The sequence below is a fragment of the Sturnira hondurensis genome, unplaced genomic scaffold (assembly GCF_014824575.4).
Source record: "Sturnira hondurensis isolate 20B ecotype Veracruz unplaced genomic scaffold, ASM1482457v3 Scaffold0015509, whole genome shotgun sequence".
NCBI classification, from domain to species: Eukaryota; Metazoa; Chordata; class Mammalia; order Chiroptera; family Phyllostomidae; genus Sturnira; species Sturnira hondurensis.
Window position 1 is genome coordinate 8,932,403 of NW_028088140.1, and position 12,966 is coordinate 8,945,368.

The window sequence follows — 12,966 nt, forward strand, 5'->3', positions numbered from 1 at the left end:
CTTTTCGCAAGTTACTTAAGTAAACCAAACTCCAATTCCCTACAGAACAACTCAGGAAAGTGACATCTACTTAGCAGGTGGTTGTACTGACGAAATGAAGTAACACATGTGAAGTACCAGGATCAGGGCATAGACTCTATCTGGCGTCTCCCCCTTGTTGACCCGCCCATAGAGAAGTGCAGGGGACAGCGCAAGGACCAAGCCCCTGCTCTAAGTGGCTTCTGATGAGTCACTTCCAAGACCCTCCGGTCTGTCTATGGCAGGAAAAACTTCTTATTGGGTTTTTAATGGTTTGACATACATGGACACCTAATTTTGGAGTCTCTTTGTGTATTTGTTGTTGCAAAGATCAGAGCAAAATCTCTCTTGGATGCTGCTGTGAAATTGACAGGGTGATGGATTGGTTGGCTGGTTCCATCTGAGCATTTCCTATGAAAGATCACACATACTCATGCTCTGAAACTCTCTTTCTGTGTCATCTTCTGAAAAATTACACAATGCCTGAGCTTTGCTGGGAAAATTGAACAATGGCCTGACTCAGGAGTTTAAAAAAAACTTACATCTGTTCTAAATCTCAGTTTCACTAAAATGAATTCGAATTGTGGGCTTCTAGATGGCAAAGGGCACGCAGGTCACTGGCTTTATTTCCTGTCTTCACAGTGGGTAATGCAGGTGATGGAATGCCCATTAGCAGTTTCTGATGATGGTCTGCTCTCCAATATCTGGTATTTAATTAAGGCTTAATCAGATAAGGCCTCCTCTAAAAGGAGTCAGACATAGGGCAGCTGTACATTGGCCCAGATTACTCTAGACTGAGGCCCAGGCTCATGTGACCCTCCTGGTTACTACTCAAAAGCCCTATCCCAGGAAGGGCCAGTCATCTCCAAAAGGTTAGAAGCAGGTGGGAGGAGTAAGTGTTCAAGTTCTGCTACTCTGGGGGCTCTGAGACCCAGGGGCAAGAACTCAACCTACAGCAGGGCCCAGGAAGCACCGAGAGAATTCACAAGAGGACAAAGTAAAAGATTTTTGAAAATGCAGAGTGCCTAATTAATTTCTTATTCTGAAAAAGAATGGACAGATATGCCTAATCCACCTGCTTAGTCATTTGTATGCAAAGCCTGGTTTGTCTTATTTTTATCAACACTTTAAAAGTGTTTTGATGGCCTCCCTTTACTTTTCTCTGTGCACATTTCTTGAAGGCTCTCCCCTAATGTCTGTGGGGTATAAACATTCAAAATTGCTACTGAGTGAATGAGCAGATGCATTAGACCATGGCCTCCCTGTGGCCCAGGAAGATATTTTCTCCTGCCTGTGGTGCCCCATGACCTCCACCCTGGGTCCTTGTACAAGGTTGACCATGATGAAAGACTGGACTCCAGTAGGATTGCAAGAAGCAGAAACAGACAAGAACTTAGAGTTTAGTCTGACAGACAGGTATGTATGGAACCTAACTTGGGTGCCCCCAGGGTGTGGGAGTGCTGCCTCTGTTCTCTGCACTAGCCCTCTTATCCATTTGCTGCTATAAATATAAACATACAGAGAAACAAAAATACAGTCAGTCACAGAAGAGCAAAAATCACACCGTTTCTGCTTACAAAAAGGCAGAAGGAATCAACCCTATAAAACGCTTAACAATCTGTGCCTCTGTTCATTTAACATCACTCTTCTGTAACCAAACATTTCTCAGAGCAGACATGGCCCCCACTTGGTTTGGTGAGTAGATGGTCCCTTTGTGAAACAAAAGAGACACACCTCCCTTCAGTGCAGCTGTGGACTGGATTTCATGCCTGATCCATCCCCTTACCCAGTTGCTTTTGTGCAGTGCCCAACCTGCACAACCTTATGCTGGGGTCCTGGTGGCAGAAAATTCATGCCCTTGTTACAGCTAGCCTTGATTAAATAGTTTCCCTCCTTTGGGGCCTCAGTTTCCTCACTGGAAGAAAAAAAGAAGGGAGGTTGAATCTGAAAATCCTGAAGATGTTTTGCAGCTCCAAATACTTTCATTTTTCAAATATGTGTTGAGCATGTATAATATAAGGTATTCTGCATGTTTGGGGACCAATGGACATCAATAAAGAAATAGTTCCTGCAATGCCCAGTTCTACTTGAATTTGTACCAATTTTTCAAGTCCGATTTTTTTAAAAAGAGGCCATATTGTCATTGTGGACCCAGCTGTGTCATCAGGAATCTTTCTGTTTTGTGTAGTCTCTGCCAATAACAACTTGAACTACGAGATTCAGTTTCCCAGTCTGCAAAATGCTACCGCTTGTGGTGGAGTCTGTGGCAATTAATCAGGGCTTATTGGCCAGTGTATGACTCAAAGAACTGTGTGGGAGGGTGTCTCTGCTCCATGAAGCCCCTTCAAGGGCATCTTAGCCACTGATCTTAAGGTTCTGAGCAGCAATGGGCTGTGAGCTCACTCCTCATCTGGACCCCACAGCACAAATACTGTCAGCTCAAGGTCATACTGAGGTCACTCTCTAGTGCTGTGGTTTTATTCTGTAAGGATGATAGAAAGTTTGTTCAACTAGCTGTGATAGGACCCTGGCTTATAAATTTTAGTGTAATTAATCATAATTAAATACACCACAGGAAGCAATACCCTCCAGATTGAGAGATTTCCCCTCTAACTTACAAATTAGAAATTCTGATTTTTTTGGTTGTTTTTGGTGGGATTATTTTTTCCTTTTGGCTCAAGTAGTCATTACATAAATTTAGTCATCCTAATTCATGGTAATTTGTTTAACAGTTTAGATATTTTGGGTTATTTTGTTTTGTTTTGTTTTGTGGGTTTTGTTGTTGTTGTTACAAATCAGGCATGATCTCATTTGGGCCTCCAGCATGTTCAGCAGAGTCAGTGGGCCCCATAGGTTAATGTTAGCAGTCTCCCCATTGCAGATCCATCAAGGTTTCCTGGAGTGAGACTTGTCGCACAGGAGAGGGAGAATCATGAGCACAAGGCCAGGGAGCACCTTATGAGATGATGGAGCCTCCCCAATGCCAGTCCCCCACTTAGCACAGCCACACACTGCCCTTTGCTCCCCTGCCACACTGCTCACACACCCATGATGGTGACAACCACCTTCCACACACCTTCTGAGGGCCTGATTTACCTCTAGCCTATGATCTCCTCCTAATCGTCTATTTTATCTTCCTATTTCCAGGGTCCAGCAGAGCACCTGACTCCTTGTGAACATTCAAAGATTGTTACTGAATAAATGATGGATGAATAAGCAATTTTGGTAAAAAAAGGGTATTGGATTCAGAGATAAAAGGTTTTTAAACTAGTCCTAATTATGATAGTAAAAAATTACTGGCAGTTAAATAGCAGCTTACAGAGTGATCTCACATATATTGTCTCAACAATCTTCACAGGAAACTGTGAGGTTAGTCTCATTGTTCCATTGTTCTGGAGTTTACAGAAGTCTGAAGGTAGAGACAAACCTAGGCCTATTATGTACAAGTTACCAACCTCCCTGAGAGTCCTTTCCTTCATCTGCAAATGATCAGAACATCTGACTCACTCACCTGATGGGACTATTGTGCACACCAAGCAAGTGCTGAGAATGGTGGGGGGAAAGAAATCAGAGAAACCAAGGACAACCCATCTTTTCCCTGAAGGCTGGAGGGATTGGCTGGTAGGGTGAGGAGAGGTAGAACCCATCAGCCCCACTGCAGCTTCCCACCCTCGTCTTCTCCAGGGTAGAACATGGATAAACCTCTTACAAGGTCAGACTCCATCCCATTCTTAAGCCAGTGGTGATGGGACAAAGAGAATACCAACATCATTCTGTTCAATATCTGCTGGCACTTGTAACATACCCTATAGCCAACAGACCCCATAACTGGAGTGGCATAAGTGAGCTCTGGGTGCCAGGTATACACAATATTATAGAAACTTGAATACCATTCCCCTGTCTCTACCCAAGTCCTCTATTCACCCACAAATATAAGGCTTGAGGTTCTGCCTTGTCCCCAGTTCATAATCTGCCTAGCTTCATGTCCTAGCCTATTCTGGCTCCCTTGAGGGCTGAAGGTCCCATCTGCTTAGTTGGAGTTCTCGGCTTTGGCCAGAGCCCTACCCTGGCCAGAGCTCCTGCTTGGCATGTCTCCTCCACTAGGCACTGGCTGGACTAACACTCTGGTAATCAAATCGTGCCTGGACTGGTCCCTACCCCAAGATGTCACTCATCACTTAGAACCCCTAGTATGGGGCAGTTGGGGCAGAGGATTTTGTGGGCTGGGCCAAGGGCGAGGAAATTGAAAGGGAGTTGTAGTAGAGTGGGTGAAATCAGTGGAAATGTAGAAGGCAACAAAGTGCCTCCCCTTGGCTCAGGGATTCAGAAAAGCATGCCAGGTTTCACTCACCAGTTATAGATGTGACGGGCGGACCATGTCTCCCACCCCGGGAATTTATACCGGCAATTCTTCTGGGTAAACACCCTTGCCTCCACTCTGAGCATGCTGACCTTTCTCTTGAGTCTCAGTTTCAGTGCCCTCACCTCAGAAAAGGGCCCTCTTCCTAGTGCTGTGCTGTTCAGTGTTTAGCAACAGGCTCCGTGAGGGGGAAAAAGCCACTGCCAGCACCCAGTCGAAAGGGGGTACCCCACTTTTCTCAATGACTCCATCACACTTCCAAATGCTTTCACAATTTTAATTCTGCTGTGACATTGTGTGTTCACTGGCTTTGATATCTGTCTTCCCTGTGAGACTATAAGCTTCACGAGGGCAAAGATCTTGTCTGTCCCATTCACTGTTGACTCCCCTGCGCCTGGCACAGGCCTGCAGTGTTGCACAATAATGCCCGAAGGAACAGGTGTGGGGAACCCAGTCCTGAGCCTGTCAGCTGCCTGCCTCCAGAGCAGCTGGGAGAGGAAGTAACAACTGCCAGGAGGCACTAGCACAGGTTCATTAAGAACCATTACAGCTGACTCATCTCATGTCTTCTTTTGACACGGCTCCTAGTTGGGTTAATAAATGAATAATCACAATACTTAACATTTATTGGCTGCTTACTGCCCACCATGTACTGTTGTGTTTTATACAGTGGCGTGCCGATACACACCCGACAACTGGCTCTCCAGGAAAGAAGCCCTGATTTTTGCATTTGCTGAGTTCTGTGGTGTAAGTACTCCTGCTGTGGCCAGCTTCAAGACACCACAGCAACCTCATCTGTTCCACAAATCTACCGACAATTTAACAATCAGCTCTTGGGATTGTTAAATTGTCAGTAGATTTGTGTGACCCTCACAATGGCCCTATCAGGCACACGCCACTATTTCACAGATGAGGAATTTCACAGATGAGGAAACTGAGACTAAACTGAAATTTTCTTGTCAAACAGAAAGGGAGTTTGACAAGACCTTGCCTCCATGGCCCCCTCACAGGGAAGGTGACAAATGATTGTGAGCATTCATAACTGGTGACCTGATGGAATTCCAAGGTGCAGATTAAGAGCTGAGTGTGCACCAGTCTGAAGAAGCACCCACATCCACCCCAGGGCACCTATCAAAGAGAACAATGACCTCAAAGAGTGATGCTCTGCTCGTAAGGACCAAATCCAACATGACTTTAATATAAATAAGCGGGACTCAGTTTAGATTCTACACATCCACTGAGCAGATACAGGTTAGGAGCTATAGCTTGCTGGTGACATAGGCAATTGTGGTGGATTCTGTCTCAGTACCAGTGTGACATGGCCCTTCCCACAACTGCTCATGGAAACAGAAGCCACATCACTATAAATACAGCACTGGGGCCAGTTGCCTAGCCATGTTTATTTTTTAGCCCGACTCTCCAAGGCTAGGAGAGATGCTGAGGCGTGGCCAGAAGAAAATGACTGAATCCAGCACAAAGGGTAAAGGGACTGGGGCGTGCAGCCTTGGGGTGTGAGAGGGAGATGGCCATGTGAAGGAGTCTCCCCACTCTGCCTGGCTCCAAAGGAGCATTGGGATGGTCTCAAAGAAGCAGAATCCACCTCAGTGGAGGGCAGTGCTTTCTAACAATCATGGCTCTCAGAAGACTAGTGGTGAGAACCCTGTCCAAGGAACATGCCGGCACTGGGTGACTACGGAGCAGGGAATTGCTGCAGGAGCAGACAAGTCAAGCACCGTCTATAAAACGCTTGGAGCTATGTGGCCCAGAAAGAGCAAGTGTAGAACGTTAAGCCGAAAAGAATCTATAGTTCATGCTCGTTAAGCACCTACTACTCACAAGGCCCCATATTAGGCACTTTACATACTTACCTCTAATCCCCCCAAAACCCTGTCAGCTGTTTATTGACACATCTCCTCTACTGGGAGCAAGCAGCTCCGAAAGGTGACATGATGTGGCAATGTCCTCCCTAACACTGTGTGGCAGAAGCCCCTTTGTCCACTGCCGCCCAGCTGTCATGCTGTGCTCAGGCCCCTTTCATCCATGACACACCTGCTTTAGGGCGTGCACAGTGGAAGAACAGGAAGGAGGGATGTGCTTTTTTCTTTCAGTTTTCTGAAAAGTAAAAAGATTATACTTTTTTTTGTTTGTTTCTAGAACTATAAAAATTGTATCAATCCCTGAGCCTCCATGTCAAATTTCACCAATGAATCTACCTTTGTAAGCATCTCGGCAGCCAACTGGTTTTCTCGGCAGGGAAAGAGAGGAAATGATCGTTATCAGTGCTGAAGTCACAGAGAAGGCTGTGAGCACATGTGGGGCCATGCGTGTGGAAGCAGCTGTGTGAGGGCCACATGGCCATGGCCACTACAGGTGATCCTGTGGAAATGTGTAGCCACATGTGAGTTATGTGTCCTGAGCTGTATGTGGGTGCAGAGGGAGAGAGATTGATTGATTCTGGGTGGCAGGTATTTATATTCTGTGTTATTATTTATGTCTCTACACCTACACTCCTGAGACCCACACAAATGCTGGCTGACGCAGCATCTCAAAAGCATTTCCATGGAAGCATTCATGCAGTTAAGCTGTCCTTCTAGTACAAATGCCACGGCTGGACAAGCTGTGCAGTCAATGGGATCTTGGCTACCTTACAGGCTCCACCCCACTGTTGCTGCCCCAGGGAGGAGGAGGTAAAGTCAACTCCGCCTTCTTTTTGCCCCTGGGACTGGAGTCCTCTCCTCCTCTGCACAGAGTATATGAGCGGCAGGAACAGGTATAGGGCACAGGGCTGGCTTTCACTTGAGGACAATGATTTTTCCTTTGTTTCAGTAACAGAATCAAATGTGAGCCATCAACATATGAAACATGGAACAATTTCATCCTAAAGCCATCAGGTGGGGCCAAGCAAACTCGACCTCCATGCTGCCCAGGGAGGAGTGTGGAGTGGATGTCACAATAGTCCAGTGTGAGGTGTTGAAGCTTGAGAAGGCAAGGGCAGCCCAGCACCATATGCCAGAGCCAGAGTCGGGTGAGCAGGGCATCCCTGGTGTGGGAGGGTGATGTGCAGGAGCCGAGGGGGGCCTCTGCACAGGAGGGCAGCCTGGCTCAGCCAACTGGAGCTTGAGCGGGGAAGGGAGGGTACCCTTGCAGGAGGCTGCCTGGCACAGGGTGTCGGAGCCTAGCACCGGGCGGCAGAAGCATCTGCATGGGACAGAAGGTGCCAACAATGGGAGACTGTTTACGCATAGAGGGATTGGTCCCATATGTAAACATATTTGGAACAATAGGGGCCAGAGTTTTTACCATCAGAGAAGTGACTCACAAGCATGGGAATAAAAAGGGCAATAGAAGCTAGACACTGGTGCTGGATTAGAAGAGGAGGTCTCACACGAACTCATACTTGACAACACGTATAGATGGATATAGAAATGTATGTTACGTAAGTGCATGTGTACACACACATTCTTTCCACTGAGACAGCCTGGGAGTATCAACACCCTAACATCTGTGAGCCCACCTAGCCCTGGGTCCTCATTTCTAAATGGAATTTCCTAAATGGATTCTAGTCTCCTTGGGGAGATGGCTGATTCTAGATCAGAGGTTTGGAAAGTACAAGATGAGCCTGAAACATTTGTGCCAGAAAATGAGAAAGCTCACAAAAAGTGAAGGAGGCATGTCAAAAGGACTTGGAAACCAGCTTGAAGATGCTCCCAGTGACAAAATCAGGGACAATTTGAGTATCAAAGTAAGTACCGATGATGGGAAACTAATGATGGGAAATGAAATGTTTACATGGTTTTAAAGTACTTCTCCCAGAAAATCTTACTAATTATGAAGAGAGAAAGAGTAACTTTACCACACAGAAGCCTAGCAGACATCACTGAGACACACAGTCCAAGTCAATTCTGTCAGTAGCTGGACAAATTAAAACTGCATGCCACCTGCTAGTACACAACGAGAGAATGGCATGCATCTGTATCATTCCTGCAGGATGTGTCACCTGAACCCAATTGTGAGAGTCACACCACCCAAACTGAGGGGCATCCACAGAACACTGGCCAGTGATCGTCAAGTGCTGAAGGCCATGAAAGTTGAGTAAATCCTGTTCTGACTTGAAGGAAACTAGAGACATGATGACTAAATGCAACGGGAGCTCTGGAACTAAATGCTTTTTCTGTAAAGGGTGCAATTGTAACGATGGCAGAATGTGACGAGGATCTGAGCACTAGATAATGACCATGTACTCACATTCCAGAACTTCCTGATTCTGATGGTTGCCCTGTGGCTACATAAGAAAATGCCCCTGTTTGTGGGCAATATGCATTAATGTATTCAGGGATGATGGGCATCATGTCAACAACTTACTCTCAAATGGTTAAAATACAATACAGCTATATTTGTACCTTTTTTCTGTAAATTAGAATGTTTCTAAGGTTACAAGAAACAAGAGAAAAAGGAAAGTAAGGGGAATTTAAAAGGTTTCTGAGTCTGAGGCAGGGAGCAGGAGGTGGGGACCACAAAGTGTGGACCAGGCAGGGTGATCAGCAGCTGCACAATTCCCTTTCCTGGGAGCTTTCAGAGCCAGACTGTCCTCCTCACGAAGGTCAGGGACATCTCAGCTGCTGTCAGGCTCCTCCCACTCTGAGTTCACCCCACACTCTGCTACCAACAGTGCAGGGCAGTAGCCCTCTGCAAGCCAGAAGAGGTGAGCTCTGGGGGCTGTGGTTCCGGGCCCCAAGAGCCAGCAGCAACAGAGGCCAATGAAGAGTAAAGGCTGGGTAGACCCTCCAAGGGCAGGAATTGCTGTGCATGTGAAACCCATGCAGAGGCAGGGAAATTGTCTAGATGTTCTTCAAAAGCCACTTAGAGCCCAGGGCTGACACTCAGTAACCCTGAGAAGAAATCCAATTCTGCCTCTATCTTAGTTTTCATTTTTAGGATCGGCAGACACTCACTGAGTTTCCACATCAACTTTAGGAATGAGTACAGGAATGAGAGCTGAAACCAAAGGTTCTGCCCCATGTCTCCTATTCTCAGTTCCTACATCTGTTACATAGAAAACCACATGCCCCATTTCATGGAGTTGGGAAAAAGGGAGGTCAGGTGAAAACATGCAGATACCAGGCTGTGTCACCCTTGTAGAGAAAGAACTGTCATTTTCTTTTTCCATCTTTAGTAGGCAAGTAGAGAGGTCACCTCTCTATCTTTCCTACCCAGCTCAAGTACTTTCCTGAGGAGCACAGAGAAGAGACCTGGCCCCGTAAATAAACCAAGAGAGGTTGAATGCCAAGCCCCGGGTCAGGGATATCTGAGCAACATTTCTCCTGTTCTGGCTGGAAAGAGGCTTCTGGATCTTGGCTCTGTTCATGGCCCCGCAGATGTTGCTCACCCATCACCCTGGCCTTTTTCACTAGCGCTCATCCACCTGTACCCCCTTCACTCCCTCACTTCCTTGTTCACCCAGTTTAGACTTCATGGTCCTTCACTGGTGTAACTCTGGCTCCTCCCTCCCTCTGGGTGTCCTATCAGCAACGCCCTTTCACAGGCAACTCTCCCTCCACTTGTGCCCAGGCTGATGAGCACAGAATGAGAACTGAGCTCACTACATATCTATGTTCACGCACCTCTGACAAGCACTGACCTCTAACAAGTGCTGACCACCCCCAGCCATCACTAGTGCAGCATGCTTGTTTTCTCTCCCTCCCTTCCTCTGAAAGTCCATTCTACTCCTTCTCATTGCCCTTCAACACATTTATACCTCTCCCCTCCTACTCTTTTCTGCCAATGACTGCCTCATTCTTCATTGAGAAAATGGAAGCAATAACGCAGGGGCTCCCACCACCAGCACACCTCTACCTGGACCTGCATGCCCCCTTTCCTTCTGTAACTGTGGTTAAACTGTCTCTATTCCAAGAAAAAGACCAAACCTGCACCTGTGCTTTGCACCCGAGGCACTTGTACCTTCTCAAGGTCCTTGCTCCTGAATTTATTGTTTCCTCTACCTTCAATTTTGCTCTCTCTCTCCTGGACCATTGAATCATACACACATATTTTCACATCTCCTATCCTTAAAAAACAACTTACTTCCTTGAGCCCACATCCCCTTGCAGGTACTATTCCATTTTTCTGTTTCCCATTACAGCAATAAGGACTTATGTATAGTCCTTACTTCACAGTCTCTCCCTAACCTGCTCTAGCTGGACTTCAGTGCTCACCTCTACACTCAGTCTGCTCTTGTTAAGGGCACCAGTAACCTCCATGTAGCCAAATTCATTGGTCACTCTTCTGTTTTTATCCTACTTGAACCCTTAGCATTCCCTATAGTTGATGACTTTCTACTTCCCTTGATTTCATGGCCCTCTTCTCTTCTGAATGTCCACCAGCTCCCCTAAATGTATCTTCTCAGCCCCTCTGCTGACCTGTTTCTTTCTGTAGCTATGCTTCATCCCTAAGTGACCTCACTGTGTAGTTTTAAATAATATTCGTATGCTGAGGACTCCCAAGTGTGTACACCATGCTCTTATTCTCTCTGAAACTCTAGACTTATGCATTCAAGTCTCATTCAACATGTCTACCTGGATATCCAAAGGTTTCTCAAACCTAACATGCGCAAGAAAGAACTCTTGACTTCTTTCTCCCTCCCGTTAACCCCATGACTCCTCTACCTCATCTTCTACCATCTACCCGTTACTCAAGGCAAAAAAGTTAGCCCTTGCTCCTCTCTTTTTCCCCATTCCCACATATGGTCCACCATCAGGTTCTCTTGCCTCTGTTTCCAAGCATAATCCAGGCAGTAACCCCTCTCTTCCTCCAAGGTCACCACTTCAGTCCAGACCACAACACCTCTCCCTGGAGCACTGAAATAGCCCCAGACTGGGTCTGCCTACATTCTCCATAGAGAATGCTTTTCCTTTGTTTAAAAGTCTCAAAAGGCCTCCATCATCCTTAGAAACTTATTTTCCTTGTTTGCAAACCCTACATGATCTGGCCCCACTCCAGACAGGGCCTGGTGACTAAATCCCATTCTGCTGACTGATAACTGCTGAAAGATACAAGGACATCTAACAATCAGAAGCATTTCTGGACATTAATGTGTTCAAGATGGGTTCCAGAGGGAAGGGCCTGGAGAATGTTGCAACACATGGGAAAGGAATAAGGAAAGAAAGGGAAGGGAATGCACTTCTATACTCAGACTCCAGCTTGGAAAGGTCCCGATCTCATAGACAACCCAATTACTAAGATAGCCCCATCAGCAGCAGGGCCTGTGGGCAGTAGGGGACCACATTTCCCCAAAGTCAGAGTCTGGGTCTGTCACTGGGTGGGCGATGGGGAGAGGTGGGGCTAGGGATTGTGGAGAGGGAACAGGAGAAGGAGGAATAGTTGCCGTTTTGAAAAACTCAATAGATTGTCTATATTTGGGGCCAAGCAGAGGGCATGGGGAGTAAGGATTTAGCCACAGCCTGGACTTACAGGAAGTTGAGCTGGACAAATGGGCCTTGGCTGACACAACAGGGATTTGGAACCTCAGAATCCCATGACCACAGTCCTGATAACAATGCCTTAGCTGGGCTCCTTCTCCTCCCCCCCAAGGCCAAGAGCTCTGACCTCTCCTCTCTTATGTCAGTTTATGCCATCCAAACAAGGTAGTATAGCTCCCTTCCCCGCTCCATCTGTGGGAAAACACATGGAGACATGTCTTACTGTTGTCCAAATGGTTGGCCTTAATGATCTTCTCTGAGTAGTCAGAAATACTGGAGCATTCAATCTAGAAAGGGCACAGAACAAAGGGGCAACACATCAAAAATACGACCAACACCAATTCAATGAATGGAAAAGCTGAGGGCTACAGGGGTGCAGTGACTTGCCCACAGCTGTCACTGCTCATTTCCGGCAAATTAAAAGCTACAATGCAGCCCTCCCAACTTGCAGGCCAGCAGCTCTTCCACTAATCAAGCTGCCTTTCCTGTGAGGCTGGAACCCGTCCTGTGCTTGGCAATGGAGGGTCCTATGTCTGAGTTGGGAGCCGCTGTCTTCTCGAGAGAGCATGTGGGACCAACCAGAGGTGCTGTAAGCCTCCCTCGGCATCACCTTCCCATCCTCCAGCCCTCACTGGTTAAACTGGAAGCATTCCAAGACAGGGGCCATCTGAAAAAATGCCAACTAAGGGCCAGTCTTAAGATCCTTAAACACACACACCCATGTTAACTCTCACCTCTTCTGCAGTCTCCACCTTTCAAAGAATTGATTCTTTTGAATCTAAAAGTTTTTCCATGCTCCCAAAATTTCCTGAGCAGAGGGCTGAGGTATTTGAGGGGTTAGTCGACCATCAGCTGAGAAAAGGACCTTGTGGGAGTAGCAGAAGATTAAACCCCAGCTGGGGGTAGAGGTCCTAGGCATGCCAGGGAGGGCCAGCGGGTGCTGGAAACAGAGTGGCAGCTGCCAAGAGCTGTTCTCACCTCTTTAGCCGGCCTACAGAGACCAGCCTGCATTCAGGCCCTGGGGCCCCCCTCACCTCCACACTCAGGCCCTACCTCAGACTGCCTCCAGGGCCTTGGACATTAGCACAGAGGCACTGGGCGGGTTGCTGTCAC

The 12,966-nt window shown here is 47.0% G+C and overlaps 1 protein-coding gene across 1 annotated transcript in view; it reads right to left on the bottom strand.

Moving 5' to 3' along the window:
• PRMT8 (protein arginine methyltransferase 8) overlaps positions 1-12,966 on the bottom strand; it is a 109,881-nt gene that overhangs the window by 23,906 nt on the left and 73,009 nt on the right. The window contains exon 5 of the mRNA XM_037064629.1: positions 12,077-12,140. Coding sequence (XP_036920524.1) covers positions 12,077-12,140 — 64 coding nt within the window. The remainder of the gene's footprint in view (positions 1-12,076; positions 12,141-12,966) is intronic.